We start from the raw sequence: 16,711 nt of genomic DNA on the forward strand, positions 1-16,711 counted from the left end.
CGCCTCTGCTTGAAGTTCAGTCATAGTGTCCTTGTCCTGTATTCTCAGTTTTCTTAAAAAATATGTTTTTACTTTTCAAATTTTTTTTTAACAACTTCCATGATTTAAAAAATATCCCTCCCTCCCCCCACTTTCCCCTTTGAAACTCCATTCTTCATCAGATCCCCTCCCCGTCTCAATCAGTCTCTCTTTTATTTTGATGTTGTGATCTTTTCCTCCTCTTATAATGGTCTTGTGTAGGTAGTGTCAGGCACTGTGAGGTCATGGGTATCCAGGCCATTTTGTGTCTGGGGTGAGCACATTGTAAGGAGTCCTACCCTTCCTTTGGCTCTTACATTCTTTCCACCACCTCTTCTGCAATAGACCTTGAGCCTTGGAAGGTGTGATAGAGATATTATAGTACTGAGCACTTTGGTCACTTCTTTACAGAACCATGATGCCTTCTGAGTCATCCCAAGGTCACTGCCATCTGAAAAGAGAAGATTCTCTACCAAAAGTGAAAGTAGCATTAATATAAGGGCATGAACATTAAGAGAACTGCTTACTGGGCAGTTTGATAAGCATGGTATATACATTTAGCCAGACAGCAGCAAATGTTACACCCTAGGGCTCATGACTACCCCTGTATTAAGTTTTCAGTATCAGGGATGTATTCCCTTCCATGGAACCTCCAGTCCAATTAGAGGGCAGTTTGTTTCCACCATGACAGATGTGCCACTTTTGCACCTGGCTCATTTGGCCTGGCTGGCCAAATATGAGGCTTGCAGTGTCCACTGTTGAGTATCTTTCACTGGTGATTTCTCTCCCTCCCATTGAACTGCATGCAGAATGGCTTTGTCCAGCTTTCTGTCAGCTGGTCTACATGGAGGGGATTATCAGCTCAGTTCCAGCAGGATTTCTCAGTGGCCTTGCAGCCCAAGTATGTACAGTCTTCAGCAGTAGGGTATTACCATCTATTCCTAGTGGGAAACCAAGGGCATCAGCAATGGCTTATAATGTTTTGGGGCCATCAGGGACCTCCCTGGCCAACAACTCACTGCAAGGTCCCATCACTTGCACTGAAAATTTTGTAGCAATAATCTACAGCTCCTGAGTGTTTCACTGTCCAAAAAAATAGGTTTCCATATGATTTATTCATATTCTCTTAGATGTTGATTAGCCCTCCCTCCACCTTTCCTTTACTCAATCTCTTTCCCTAACCTCACTTTGGGCCTTTTCACCCCCACTAATCTATTCTTCTACTTACATATATACAATACCATTCTATTAAGTACCCCCTCCCTTCCTTTCTCTTCCCTTTATATCTCTTTTCTAGCTTACTGGCCTTTCCTACTGAGTTTTTATTTAGAGAGAGAGAGAGGGAGAGAAAGAAGGAGAGAGAGAGAGAATAGGTGTGCAAGGGCCTCTAGCAACTGCAACCGAACTCCAGATGCATGCACCATCTTGTGCATCTGGCTTACATGAGTCCTGGGGAATCAAATCTGGGTCTTCATGCTTCACAGGCCAGTGCCTTAACTACTAAGCCATCTCTCCAGCCCATCAGTGCTCCTTCTTGCAGGGAAGGAGAAGCAGGGAGGTTTGAGAAACCATGGCCAAGGCAGGTAGTATATTGCTATCACGAAGTAGGTGCTTTTTAAATCTCTGCCCCGGATGCACCGCATGTTAACCCCACGGTTGACACCTGGAGATGTTGATGCTTTCCCAATGTCTGCTTGGTCCTTGTCATTCTATGTACCTGTGTGCACCTGCTCCTCTTGCTTGTGGCCCTTTCCCAGCCTGTTTGGCTGCACTTCAGGCCAGAGCCACTGGGGCAGTCATATCCAAGGGGAACAGTTATCAACTAAAGACCTTAAGGTATATGTGCCTCTCTGCCGCCCAGACCCCTCCCCATACCAGTACGCAATGACAGCTGCCTGTGGTAGGATCTGCCATCCTTACTGGCATCTTCGCTTCCTCTCTCATTTCCTTGCTGCCTTTCCAGTGTTTCCTGAGACACTTCCCCGATCCCATATCTGCACTTGATTCTGTCTCAGCATTTGTTTCTGAAGGACATGAAACTAAGCCAGTACCCTGGCTCGCTCCCTTCTTCCTGTCCTCCTTCCTTTCCTTCTCTAACTGATCAAGCCCTAAGCTTGGCAGAAACTACCTGGAGGGAAAGGGAACCATCACTTAGGTCAGTCTTGGGACTCCAGGCAGCAGGAGACCCAAAGTTCTAGTACGCAGGCAAAGATCAGCATTGCCACCACTGCAGTCCACCTGTTCCTCCAGTTGTTCTCCTCATCTCCCATCTCATTGTCAGTGGTCAGCGTGCTGGTATGGCTTCCAGCTTCCTATGTGGGGTCTGGGGATCAAATTTGGGTACTCAGGCTTGAATGGCAAGCACTTTAACCAGTGAGTGATATCCCCAGTCCCTAATCTGGAAATTTTTAATTTGAAAAAAAAAAAACCTCCCAAAAAAGCCTTCATGATAAGTATTAGATAACATGTGAATGGATGGATGGATGTGGCTATGCTCCAAAGTTCAGTTCATAGTTCAGTTATGATAGCGTCTCCCTGGGGTCCTTTCAGAGAACTGTTGACCTCAGCATCACGAGGCTAGGCATAATGGTGACCCGCTCTCCATTCTCCATCTTCAGTGCTTTTTGGGCTACTCAGTTCCTTCTTGTCTCATGCCTCACTTCCAGAAGGCCAGGCCTCTAACTAGCCTTCAAAGTTCCTCTAATAGGAGACTCCAAACAACTTCTTCCCTGTCTCTGAGCCTTGCATCATGTAGGCAGGGAGACAGTTACAGTAGTTTCTTGTCCAAGGGACCCCCAGCGGATGCATGAAACTATGGACACTACCCAGCTCTTAGCCATGCTCTGAGATACCATGATGGATCTAATAACCGAGATGGCTATGAAATCACTAACGGGGTCAGTGGTGTCTGTAGGATATACACTGGAACAAGACATCTCCCTGGTGGGGACAGAGTGGAAATTTGTGACTTTATCATGCTACCCAGATATTGTCAAATGTAAAACTTTTGAATTATATGTAGACTCTTCCATAGTATTTCCAGACTGTAGCTGACTGTGGGTAACTGAAACCTCAGGAACTGAACAGCGGGTCAAAGGGGGCTACTGCATTCTTGGCAGATGCTTGGAGAGCCTGACAAATGGCTCAGCAGTCTGCTCCTCTTGGCACAAGTGCATTTCAATGCTAATAAGTTCTGTTAATGGAAAGAAAGGCCTTTCTGGAAAGCCAAGATAAATAGAAACAAACACCAACTCTGTATTCTATATTTGTTGAGTAATGGGTGAAGTTAGGGCTAATGCTTTGACACACCAATTACGGAGGGTCAGTCTCAGATGGGTACAGTCTTAAGTATCTGTGAGGTGTGTTTCCAGCTGACAGTTATGGAAGGTTGCCTCCACCGGATCTCATGATATGGGTATCATCTGTGACTAGAGGAAAGGAACAGCTCTGGTCAGGAGTTTGAAAGTGACTCCAAGATATGGCCAGAAATCCACAATGTGGACATACCAGGCCTTAGCAGCTAATTCTGGAGTCACTTCATGATGATCCACCTGTGGAGACTCTCCTGTCTTCCAGTTCCCATTGTCAACACTCCCAACACTGACCAACATGTTTCCGAAGGAATCTTGTGAGGACCCCATGACTCACCCACTGCCAAAGGTAGGAGTACATAAGATGTAAATGCATACAACACACAATGAATCCATGTTCCAAAAGAACTTTTATTTGGCTCATCCTGATCAAGCTTAACAATGTTTAATATACTTTCTTAAAATGTGAGCAGTTATAACAATTCCTCTGTAATAGCAATTCTATATGAACTTGTGGTCAAGTCAGCAGCTTGTTCTTTACTCAGAAAGTGAAGCTGCCCTCTGAGGACACAATGGCACATGAGGAGTGTGGGGTGCATTTCATTTTCTTAAAGGAGAGAAAAAGCAGAACATAAACACTTCATATTTACATATTAAAACTGTGTGTGATTAATTCTGTTTTTAAATATAAGTTTCTAACATATTGCAGGTTTCAATGTACAAATCATAGTTTGCTAATTAGATTTAAGGTGCTGCGATATGAGGGTAACACAGGTCAAGCCCAGGGAATCCTCTCATACTAGACTGGCTAGACTTCCTGTGGGGGTCTTTAGGGTCCTGACAGGGGCAGGGGAAGGAGGAGAAGAAATGACAGTGTTCAGGGATCTGGCTGGGGGCAGTTAGTGGGTTCCCACCCCATGCTTCTGTAGAGGGCCTTGCACTCCAAGACTGCTTTGAGATGGGGTTGTTCTTTGCCATGGGGTCTCCATGTCAATGCCTGACTCCTGAGGTCCCTTGAGGTGGGCACTCCTTCTTTACCACCTGCTTATCTTTCTGGGTTTCCTGTCTCAAGATTGCTATTCTCCATGCGTTTCTTTAGGACCTGTTCGTGGCCAAGGTTAAGTGATGGTCAACAGCAAGTGCAGCATTAGTGAAGGGTTCTATGTGGCCTTCCTTCATCATGCATTTGCTCCATGGCAGGCACCTTACTGCTTCCTCCAAAGCCAGCAATTTGTGCCAAGAACATTTGGTGCTGAGGTAGGGATGGAGAGGAGCCTGTGGATGGGGTTGGTTGGATTCTGGGGTGAACTACAGGGATCTTGGAGCTGCTGTCTTCAAAGTCACCCGTGTGTGACATCACTGGGGAGAGGGGCTGTGTCTTGGTGTGTTTCAGCAAAGTGCATAGGGCATGCAAGAGGTGGGTTTATAGACAGTTCTAGGAGGATGACTGAACTTGTCTGTGGATGCCAAACTGCTCAGAAGCAAAGACTTCAGATCATGTAGGGTTGAGGCAATACAGGGAGATGGCCAATGAGGGCATTGAAGCACTTTGGGGAGTCAGAAAATATATGCTTGGTGACTAGGCAAAAGAAACCGGTTCAGTTTCCAATTTCAGAATACAAGAAACATTTCTCCAAATAAAGGGACACTGGATGGGGAAGATGGTAATAGATAAGAAAGAAACATCTTGGACCAAGTTTTCTAACCAAGAACCTAGGCCTCAGCAGAGAAAGACATTGTACTATAGGCAGACCCCGGTCTAGGAAGGAGCTGGGGATTCAGAACTCGCCCTGGCACTCACTAGGCCTGGGATCCTAAGCCAGCCATTTTGCTTCTTTGGGCCTAAGTGTCTGTCTCTCCTCATCTGTCAGCAGAGGCTAGAAGGGGCCACATGGCTTGGAAACTATGTCTGCAAGCTGTTTGTGCACCCCACCGCTCAGGTAGGGGCTGCAAATTACTGTCAAGACCTGTTTCTTCCCTGCACACTGCCACTTGTAAGACATAAGCATTCCCTTCGCTGGGAAAGTGATAGCTTCCAGCCAGGCTCTGCTCAAACCTGTTCCCAGAGGTTAAAGGCTAATTATTAAGGCAGTTTAAGAAATGGACATTCCTCTCGCTCCTCGGATCCTCGTGTGTTCTGCTAACCTTAAGGCAGCAGCAGAGGGGGGCCGAAGGGGTGGGGAGGGGGCAAGGAGGTGGCCTCCTCTGACTGTGTCCAGCTCTCTGGGGTCGGTCCTTGAGCCACCCCCTCTGAGCTCACCACCTTTCTTTGGAGAAGGCCTCTGTCTGCACAAGGTCGCCTGGGTGTTCAGAGATGCAAGCGCCATTGAGGTCGCCCAGTTTATTGTCTGGCAGGTCCTCGGGCTTGGGGCAGAGCTTCAGGGCCCGGGAGATGAACACGTCCAAGTCGAACTGGGGGCTGGCACCTCCGTGGAGCGGGGCCGGGGGGCCAGGGGGCGCGGCAGAGAGGCGGCGCTCGGGACTACCAGGGGGCGGGCTGGCCGGCTCCGGGCCGCCCTGCGTGCTCCGGACCCACTGCGCGATCTCCAGGAAGAGGCTGGAGGGCTCGTCCTCGCGCGCCACCGCGTCCGCGGCCCCCGCGGCGGAAGGGGGAGCTCCGGCCGCCTGCTTCCAGTGCGACAGGTCCAGGATGAGCTTGGGCTCCGAGTAGTGGTGCGGCTTGTTGTCCCGCCACAGCAGCTTGTCCAGGTAGGAGGGGGACCCCACCTTGTAGTCGCAGGAGCGCCCGTAGTCGGCCTCGAAGGCGCGCTCCATGGACGAGTGCGAGTGCTCCAGGAAGCGCTCGGAGCTGCTCTGCGAGTCCTTGCGCGGGTCCACCTGCACGTCTTCGGCCAGCGGCGCCGAGCCCGCTCGAGGGTCGCGCTGCACCTCGCTCGCATCCTGGCAGCGGTCGGGACGCCAGTCCAGGTCCGACGAGAGGCTCACGGGATACCTGCAAGGGGGCAGACGCAGCACTCAGGTGGGTGTCCTCGTGGAGAGATCCACCGCCACCATCCTTGCCTGCCACTCACAAGCCGGCTCTTGACCCCTCCAGGTGCGAGGAAGACCCGCCCAGGCAAAGATGAGCCTCTCAAGGGATCCGCTAGGGGGAGGGATGGGTAAGCTCCCTGCTTGGTAGTGAATCAGAACCCTACACATGTTTCGTGGACGCTCACCATTTGCCACATATTCATTGTTTTAGGCATACCGAAGACAGCTGTGAACAAAGTCCCTGTCCCTACGCAACCTTCTGATGGATTCAGCCATGGAAGACTGATGCGCTGGAGCACCAGCAGCTGACACAGGGTCTTGCTTGGATGGACGGCCCTGCACGGGGCCCGGGCTTCCGCATTTCTAACGGGGCTCCCTGTCGATGAGTCCACACTTTTAGTGGCAAGTCCTAACGGATACTTCCAAACCTTGGCTCAGAACAGCTCACATGGGGGAATTAAAAATAAGTTTCAAGTCTGCCTTACCACCCGTCACTGCAGTTCTGGTTCAGTAGGTCTACATGGCCCTGCCTGGGCATGTTTGTGAACTCTCCCCAAGGAAAATCTAAGGTGCAGAACCCCTGCCCTAGTGGACCTGGACCGGTGCTCCGGAGCGCCGTGCTTCCATGCGGTGCAGATGGAACCCGCAGAAAGATCTCAGGCACCATCAGGGGAGGACAAAATCCCTGGGCTTCTGCCCTCTGCCAACTGCCCTGCAGCCAAGGAGGGTGGCGTCAGATAGCCAAGAGCACATGAGGGGCAGATGGTCATGCAGCAGTGTCAGCTCCGGCTGAGCCCCCCTTCTTGTGCCAGGTGTTCTGCCCACAGCCCTGGCGGGCAGGTTGGCAAGGAGCATGGAGGAGACAGCGGCTCCTAGCCAGCTGCTCCCTGAGCAGGAGGCCGGGCGCTCACATAGGACAACGATGGAGGGGAGGCTGGGCAGCACCAGCCCATAGACTATGGCTAGACAGACATTGTAAGGGCCAGAGCTGTTCACCTCCCAGGGGCACTACTGGGGCAGGACTGGTTTCCTGGAGCTCAGCCCTGCCTCTTCTCCTGGATGGCTTTGAAATTGCAGAGGACCTAGGAGAAATAGCTTGGGGAGCCCCTGCCTTTGCCTGCCTCATGTAAGAGCTGGCCGCCCATTAGTTATAGACTCTGTAGCAGCCTGGCAGACTTAGTGTCATCACCATGGCTATACAGACAGGAAACTAGCACACCCAGGGGACGAGGCAAGTCCTGTGGGACGGGCTTGCCTTTGTCATCTTTGTGATAGGGATGAAGGGCCGGGATCAGAGGCGTGCCAGCCTCAGCACTGACCACAGTTGAAGGGCAGTGACCTGAGGCACCCTGCCTACAGTTTTCACTTGGCATCAATTGTAGGCCACAGCCATAAGAAATATAGGATAAGCTGGCATGGTGGCTCATACCTTTAATCCCAGCACTCAGGAGGCAGAGATAGGAGGATCACAGTGAGTTCAAGGCCACCCTGAGACATCCTGGGCTGGTATGAGACTCAAAAAAAAAAAAATTAGAAAGAAAGAAATATAGTACAAATCTCATGAAGTCAACACCCTGTCCCCAAATTGTGTGGAGTGAAGAAGGGGAGGGGTCGAGAGTCTAGAGCAGGCCCAGCGTAGGGATTTCAAAAGAATCTTCATTAAGCTTTATTGGTAGGCAGCACTTGACAACAAGCCAGCAAATATGCCCCAAATAGCAGTTGCCCTGGCTCTCTCTTGGCACCTCCTCAATCTGAAACCTATCATCTGTCAAATGACTAAAAAGGAGAAATTGCTCATCCGTCATTTATGTAACTAGCTGTCACATTCCCATGGCAGCGGGGCTTCCAGTTAGGCCCCCTTGGAGTCACTGTGGCTGAGCCCTTCCTCCACTGCTATTTCTAAACTGAGCAGCTACTGGTGCTGCCTCCCAGAACTAGCAGATGGCAATGCCCAGACGTGTAGCTGCTGATCTAGGAAGGGTGGGATGGAAAAGGATCTATGAGATCACTAATGCTTCTACAGAAGCTGTTTAAAAATCTGTCTCCTACCCAACACTGACACATTGGCAGTAGCTACATTTGTCAAGGATCCCGAGAGCAAGTGCAATTAGCAGGGGAGTTCTACGAATGCTCTGCAGTGCCTGACATGGATGCATTGTGGGGAGGACTCTCCACAGGCCACTGATGCACTGTGTAACCTGGTGCCATTGTCATCCTCTGAGCAGCAGCATCTTTGTGCACAATAGTGATAATGGCCCTGTCAGAGGCACCAGTGCTGTGCAAGATGCAAAGTGTTTTGTAATGGTGAGGTCTGCTTTCTTGCCTTGCATTGTTATACTTAGCTTGCCACAGGCAAAAACTTGGGGATGTAGTTCACTGGCAGAACACTTGTCTAGCATGCCCAAGGCTCTCTGTTCCATCCCCAGGGCAAAATCCCATCCTGCTCCAAGCAAGATGCCACAGTAGGCACTCACTGGCACTTGCCCCTCATGCACACCAAGCCCCATATTCAGTGGCAAAGGAGAGCTGCAGTAGATGTCCTGAACAGTGGAAGGCCCTGGCACCCTCATGCACCACCCAGCTGGCCATTCACTAGGAGCCTGGGGACAGGAGCTAGGCAGGGAGCTAGCATGGGGAAAGCACCCAATAAACTCTACAGCCTGGGAGTCAGAGGGCAAGGTCATGGTCAGAGGCACAAGAGCAGTGGGAGAACAAGTCAACAGGGCTCTAGACACCAAGCCACAAGCCCTGGATCCGCACCTGTCCCAGTTGGAGAGCTGGCTCTGGCTGGCAGCCATTAGCAGGATGTCATCAATCTCATCCTCGATGCGGAAGGGGTGTTGCGAGGTGGGCTCATCCTCGGGGCAAGAGTATGGGCTCATGTAGGGGTGCTGCAGCCCCATCTCAGCTGTTAGGCGGTCCATGGGATTAAAGGTCAGGATCTTCTCCAGAAAGTCGATGGCTGTGGGGAGAAAACAGGACATGGAGGTCGTGCACTGACTGCCCTTGCCAAGCCTAGAAGAGTCCTCAACGTGGGGACACACTGCCTGGCATTTGGAACTTGAAAAGAAGTGGCTTTTTGGCTTTGTAAACAAGGTGACTTGTTAAAATTCTCATTATCGGGTAGGGACGATCAACGCCAGAGCCTGCCCCGAGTTTGGAGTTCTCCACACAGGTGTTGGGGACATGTGGGGTCAGTCCTGGGGCACAATGACTCAGTTCCACTGGGATCCACCACTTGGAAGACAGTTGGGACACATCCACTCCCTTTGTGTCAAGAGCTGGTGGGGTGAAGCCAGCACCCTGGGGGAGACCATCTCGTGAGAAGGTGTATGTGGAAGGTGAGGAGGGAAAGGGAGGGGCAGGACATAGCTCCTCTCAGAGCTTGATCTCTTTCCCCCGTATGTTGCTGCTGGAAGTCTCACAAACAAAGACTTGATTGATAATCAATAGTACCCAGGCAGAAGTCCCCTGCTCTGCCAGGCTTTTACCCATCACTGTCTGGGTCCAGGGGAGTTCTGAGCTTTAGAAACCTGGTGAAAGTACGCTTGGGAGCCCAGTCACAGGGGTAGCTTACAGGGAATTGCTCTAAGCTCAGCATCTCCCATGTCAGAAGGTGCTCTGGTTGGACAGCACCCTGCACCCTTGGGGCTGTTGTCCTTCCTCTGAGGTCATGCCAGGGCACAGCCTGACTTAGAAATTTGTAGTGCTTCTTGACCACTCATTTTCTAGCTCACACAATGTGGGGAATGTAGCTCAGCTCCAGGTTTGGGCTGCCTACCACCTAGGGGACTTCAGCCAGCACTATGAACCTGCCCCTTACAGCAGCCCTGGGTCTCATTGCAGGAAACAGCATCAGTGATTCGGGAAATCAATGGCTTCAGAAGGTCACCAGCTTCCCAAGAGGACAGAGTGCTGCTGTGCGGTCCTGGGCTAAAGGATTAGACAAGTGGCAGAGACTCTGAGCTCCCCAAAGCTCAGAGGGGCCGGGGCACAGGCTGCTGTGGAGGGTGTGCTTCAAACTGCTTAGGACTGAATACACAAAGCACTCCAGTCAGTGCTGGTCCTACGTAGCTCCAGGCTAGGCAGGTCATTCTTGCATGGGACCCCATCTGGTGTCAGGAGGCAACAGGGCATTAGAGTCCTAAATTCTAGTGCATACACCCTGCTGTTATCATCACTGACAAAAGACCAATGAATCAGCCAGGTGTGGTGGCACAGGCCTTTAATCCCAGCACTTGGGAGGCAGAGGTAGGAGGTTTGCCGTGAGTTCGAGGCCACTCTGAGACTACATAGTTAATTCCAGGTCATCCTGGGCCAGAGTGAGAACCTACCTCGAAAAACCAAAAAAAAAAAGAGCAGTGATTCCTGGAGTGTAGAGTTGTTGGGCACTGCCAGGCACAGGCTGGCGCCTTCGGGAGAGGGGCCTGAGCTTTCAGGCATGGCTAAGGACCCCCAGGCTGCAGGAGGCCACTCCCTCTCCAAGCCCAGCACACCTAAACTTAGGCTCTGCCTATAGCCCTGTAACCTTTGGCCAGTTGCCTAGGAAACTCCTTGTTAGCCTTCACACAGCCCATCTTCCTGAGATCCTAGATCACCTGACCCCTCCCTCCCATTGCCTACATGTTAGAATTGATGCCCCTTAGGCTAATTAGGCATCAGAAATGAACTTAGTATGTCCAATCCCTTTAGAACCCTCTCCCACCCTCAGATGTTTATAAACCCATTTCACTGACAGTAAACTGAGAGCGCTGTTTAACTATCTCCCCAGAGTGTTTCTCTCATCATGCGCTCACCCACCCTCGGTCGCCTGGGCGCCTTTGGGGACCATGGCCGAGCCCCAGAGGACACAGGAGCCCTCAGAGTCCTAGCTCCAGGCTGCTTCCCAGACTACCTATGGGAAAAAGGGGGTGAGATCATCTTCACCTTTCCCATTGACAGCTTGACTTCCGGCCAAGACAGAAAATTTCTTCCTCCTATCACTCCTAGATCCACCCCCTTTAACTTCACTCCTGAACCCAGCTCTGGGGTCACTGGCCCCCTTAATCTCTTTTCTTCAGCAAGTCTCTTCTGTCCTGTGATTGTCTCCTACTTCAAGGCAGTGGACTGTCCCCTGCAAATTCTCACTGCTGGCACCCCACTGACCTACCTCTCCACACCTCTCTTGGAGAGAGTGCAGCTATAGTTGCTGCTGATGGCAGGGAGTGGTGAATTATTCCATTTCAAGCCTGACCCACCCAAATCGACAGCAGAAATCTTGCTTCCTGTCACGGCTTCTGCTGGAAGTGGCTGCCCGGGGTGACCTTAGCCTGGGTTCAGGGCACAGCCATTCAAACTCTCTCCCAGGTGTTTTAAAGGCAAGTTTTGCATAGAAAGGTTTATGTATTTTCATGCCTCTGGTCCAGGTTTTCTGGAACAATTCCCAGGAGCACCTCTGGAAAGTGGGAGGCAGGTCACCTCAGGCCCTCCTCCTGCTTCACCCACCACATCCCCTCTACCTGTTGTGCCAGCTTTGCTCATCCTCATCTCCTTGGGCATAATATCCATTTGTACATCTATCAAAATGGTTGTCCCCATCACGGTCTCAGGCCAGCCTCCCTCATCCTGCACCTGTCACATGATGGCCATTTGGGCTGTCCAGGGTTCTTGTAACTTAGTCTAAGTCTCTTGCCTTCTGAGGCTATAGCCAGGTGGACCTCTGAGCATCTTCCTGGCCTGGTGGCTTCAAATGAGCAGAAGAGGGAGAAAACTTGGGGGCCCCGCTGGGCTCTTTCTCACATTGCTAGTTCAATTGCATGATTCCTCATGGCCTCAAGGCCAGAGGCCAATTGGGGTTACTTTCAAGGAGAGAGGCAGACAGGGGAACATTGCTTAGAGCTGCACAGTGTAGTAAGGCCAGCTGGGCTTGAGGGAGCATCTGGTTAGTTCCAGGGTTCAGTGTGGGTGCAGCAGCTGGGCTTCGGCTCCCTAGCCTCCCCATAGCCTCCTAGCCCCGTTCACCTCTCCAGAGTCACCACCACACTCAGTTGTGTGACCGATCTCACAACCAGAGCTCTCCACTTCCTCTGCCCAGCCTCTCTGACTCTCCCAGCCTCAGCACTCGGAAGGTCCCTAAGGATGCTCTCCTTGCCTCTCAGACTCATCTGCGATGGGGCTCCTTGTCTTCGAGCTGGACTGCTTCACGTCCTTTTGAATTCCTGTCCCTAATGCAGGCTCCTTGTGTCAGGGGATTAATGAATGTTGGCTGACAATGGTGAGGTGCTTTGTCTATTAACCACCGACTCAGATTCGGGAGACAAGCGCATCTCAGTCAGAGCCACGTCAGCAAAGGACTTTGGTGTGCCGTGTGGGGCTGCCTGAGGGAGAGACGGCATGGGTGATGCAGTCTTGATCCTGAATTCCTGGAGCAAAGGCACTTGCTCTGTTTTCCCATCATTTTCCAGGGAAACAGGGCCACACCCTACGCTGGCAGCTCCATGACAGAGGTATTTTGTCCCTGGGTGACCCTGTGAGCAATTCTACCATACTGACCTGGACCATCTGCCTTCGGATCACTGTGTTAGAAAGAAAGAAGCTTCATAAACTTTTTTTCCAATAAGAAATAAATCTTTTAAAAATTTTATTTATGTGTTTATTTGAGAGAGAAGGGGGAGGGAGAAAGAGGCAGATAAGAGAGTGAGCATGGGCACACCAGGACCTCCAGCCCCTGCAAATGAACTCCAAATACGTGACCCACCTTGTGCATCTGGCTTTACATGGGTCCTGTGGAATCAAACCTGGGTCCTTTGGCTTTGCAGACAAGTGCCGTAACCACTAAGCCGTGTCTCCAGCCCAAGAAATAAATCTTATTTAAGCAATTGGGAATTTGGGTTTCTCTTATAGTTGGGTGAACTCAGATCCTACCTACATGAGGGCTTCTTAAGGAAGCTTTAGGTATGAGACTCAGTGATAATAGTAACATCTATGAATTAGAAAGCAACTATCCCGTGCCATAATGCTTTGCTGATTCTATGCTACTTAATTGTTACAACCATCCTATTAGGGGTTGGATTTGACACGTCCCCAGAGTCAGGTGCTGAGGGCTGGTCCTGTGTTCAGGGTTGTTCAGACTTGGAGCTTTGGGAAAATGACTGGATCAGGATGGCTCTGACCTAACCATGGCACTGCCCCACCAATGCATTGTCAACTGAATGCACCACTGGAGGTGAGGAAGCTAGAAAGATGTCTCTTAGTCAGGTGTGGTGGCACACACTTTTAATCCCAGCACTCGGCATGCAGAGGTAGGAGAATCACTGTGAAATCAAAGCCACCCTGAGACTACATAGGACACAGGTTCAATTCCTCAGTACCCACATAAGCCAGATGCACAAGGTGGCACATGTGTCTGGAATTTGTTTGCACTGGCTGGTAGCCCTGGTGTGCCCATTCTCTCTTTCTCCATCTGCCTCTCTCGTTCTCTGTCAAATAAATAGCTAAATAAATTTTAAAATGGTGTATCTGTTCCTTATGCTCTTGTGTTCTCTCTCTCTCATTAGTTGAAGGAATAATTCCATTATACAAACATCAGTTAAAAATTGGTTACATACAACTGACCTGCTGCTACTAAGATCTTGTGTCCTGAGGATTTTCATGAATTACAGAAACTTTCCTTAGATTCACCATTATAAAAAAATTTGGGAAGGATAAAGGTTTTTTGATCTTATGTGATATAAAATCAGGGTGATCAGGTGGCCCAAAGTGTGGCTTTGGCTTTTTGAAAAATCTTTGTATTGACAACCTCTGTACATACGCACAGTACACTATAATGATAATCCCCTCCTACCACCGTTTTTTGCCCCCCTTCTCTCTCAACTCTCCACTACTTTCTTCTTCCTGTTCTATTTTGTTTACTTATTTATTTATTTGAGAGAGAGAGAGAGAGAGAAAGAGAGAGAGAATAGGCACACCAGGCCCTGATAGGGGGTCAGGTAGCTCTTTTGGGCAGTTAGGGTGACTGGGCCCCTGAAAGTTAAAAAAAATAAATCAGGAATGTCTTTGGGCCTTTCCTTGCAGAGAGATCAAAGTATGATCCGAATTCTTATCTCTTTCCCAGATCTGTTTTTCCATAAACAACCTGGGCCCCTCGTGGGAGGGAGGTCATTCCTAGGATTTAAACATTATTGTTGGTCAAATTCATCCCCCAGAACTTGGTGTCATGGCTAGCCTCTTCCTGAGACAGCCCCTAGCCCAGACCCATTGCTGTTCCTCTGGCTCACTTGAGCCTGAATGCAGGATCCACCTCCATAAAGTTATAAATGCATTTTCAAGGGGAGGGCATGCTCTCTGAGCAGCCTGATCTCTTGGGACCCTCCACTGCTGGTGAGCCCCCTCACCTTTACCCTCCACATGGGCTCTTTACCCATTCTCCAGCTCCCCGCAGGGCAGGAGCTCGTTGAACTTTCTTTTCTCTCCATGGTTTCCCAGACCCTCTATGTAAGATCCCTAGCCACATGGGCGCCTTTCTTTGGCTCTGTACTTCCCTCAATAAACATAATTATTTAATAATTATCCTTCTCAGTCTTGTTTCATTTAATTCTTTGATTAAAAATAGATACAGACTTAAGGTTTAGTGTTCAATGACTTTCCTGAACGCCTAGCACCCTGTTACAGGCCTCTGACCGTTGCAAATGAACTCCAGATACATGCGTCACCTTGTGCATCTGGCTTATGTGGGTATTAGGAAATCAAACCTGGGACCTTAGGCTTTGTTGGCAAGCATCTGAACCATCAAGCCATGCCTCCAGCCTCCCCTCCCACCCCCATTCTATTTTGATGTCATCATTTCCCCCTTTGTTATCCAGGTCTATTATGCAGCCACTGTAAGGTCATAAAACGTGTAGCCCAAACTGGCCTTGACCTCCTGATCCTCCTTGCTTCTATTCTTCAGCAGTTCCCTACCAGTGTGTGCCAGCACATCCAGCTCTTGCGCTCTTTCTCTGACTGTCTTTCACGATATATCTCTTTATCTCTCTCGTTCCTCTCGCTCATGCCTGGATCATGCGGTGAGCAGCTCTGCTCTGTCACGTGCCCTGCGCTACCTCACCCCAGACCAGGAACAACGGAGCTCAGTGATCCCGGACTGAAGCTTCTGAAACTGTCGGTCAAAATTAACCTTCCCTCCTTTTGTTTTTTTCATGTATTTTGTCATAGGGAGGAAAGATGACTAACATATATTCTAAGTGTTCCATATTATTATGACTATTTTCAATTACGGAAATTAAGATTCCAAAAGGTTAAATAGCTTGACCAAGACCACAGAGCTAGGCAGTGGGAAGCTAGAATTAACATGAGCCTGGCTGTTAAGCTAAGAATGTGCCCATGCCTCTCTAGAGAAGAAAAAGAGGGATGAAGAAAGGGAGTGAGGATGTCAAGGAAGAAGGATGAGGAGAGGAAGTCAAGTTGGAGTAGGGCATGGAGGAACACGACTGCCTTGTGGCTGCCATTGGGCTCCAGCCCAGAGGACAGGAACCTGCAGCTTCAAAGTTGAGGTTGAACATCCCTTTTCCGAAGTGTTTGTAAGTAACCTGAATTTTGATTCAGATGTCAGATATTTTCTGGGCATAAACCAAACAATCAAAAAAAAAAAAAATAAAACCACCCAAAAATATTGTGTAGTCTTAAATGGTTAAGGAGTCTCTAACCTCAGAATCTGAAATACCAAATGCTACAAAACTTGAATCCTTTTGAGCAGAGACATCATGACTTATAGCTGAGGCAAACACCCACTGCTGGGGGGCCTCAAGGTCTGCATCCCAAGGCCATGTCTTCCTTTGTGGAGGGAGGGCTGCCGGCCCCTGCCTCAGGGGAAGCCAGAGTCCAGCCCGTCGGAATGGGGCCCTGATGCAGGCTCGGATACCTTCACTGTTGACCTCGGGAAGCAGCTTGCGCAGAGGCCTCTTCACCTCCCAGGTGCTGTTGACGAAGGAGGGCATCACTCTGAGCAGCTCGTCCTTGTCCTCCTCTCGGGTCACGGGGATGGTCTCCAGGATGAGCTGCATCTGCTCCAGCTCGTGAGCCCCTGGCAAGGCAAACGCCACACGGTTAAGCTGCTTCCCCAGGGAGCTGCGCGTGCTCGGGGCAGGGCAGGGAGCCGGCGCGGCTCCCGGGGCACTGGCATCACTAAGCTGGGGGACCTAGGTTCTTGCCTTCACTTTACCATCTACTCACTGGTAAATGTAGGCAGAAGGAGTCTGAGTGTTTGAATGTGAAATGGTCCCCAAATGCACATGTTTGAACCTCCCTGAGTGGTGATACTGTGTGTGTGTGTGTGGGGGGGGGTTGGAACCATTGAGATATAAGGCCTAGTTGGCAACACAGGCCACTGGCGGTGTAGCCCCATTTCCTGCCCAAAC

The 16,711-nt window shown here is 50.2% G+C and overlaps 1 protein-coding gene across 2 annotated transcripts in view; it reads right to left on the minus strand.

Moving 5' to 3' along the window:
• Window positions 1-3,720: 3,720 nt before the first annotated feature.
• The window catches only part of Mapk4 (mitogen-activated protein kinase 4), a 175,581-nt gene continuing 162,590 nt past the window's right edge, over window positions 3,721-16,711 (minus strand). For both annotated transcript variants that reach the window (XM_045144097.1, XM_004656788.2), the window contains exons 4-6: window positions 16,216-16,377; window positions 9,081-9,282; window positions 3,721-6,282 (exon numbers count right to left, since the gene is read on the minus strand). In XM_045144097.1, the coding sequence (XP_045000032.1) occupies window positions 5,586-6,282; window positions 9,081-9,282; window positions 16,216-16,377 (1,061 nt within the window). In that variant the 3' untranslated portion in view covers window positions 3,721-5,585. The remainder of the gene's footprint in view (window positions 6,283-9,080; window positions 9,283-16,215; window positions 16,378-16,711) is intronic.

This window comes from Jaculus jaculus, chromosome 2, assembly GCF_020740685.1.
Source record: "Jaculus jaculus isolate mJacJac1 chromosome 2, mJacJac1.mat.Y.cur, whole genome shotgun sequence".
In the NCBI taxonomy this organism is placed as follows: Eukaryota; Metazoa; Chordata; class Mammalia; order Rodentia; family Dipodidae; genus Jaculus; species Jaculus jaculus.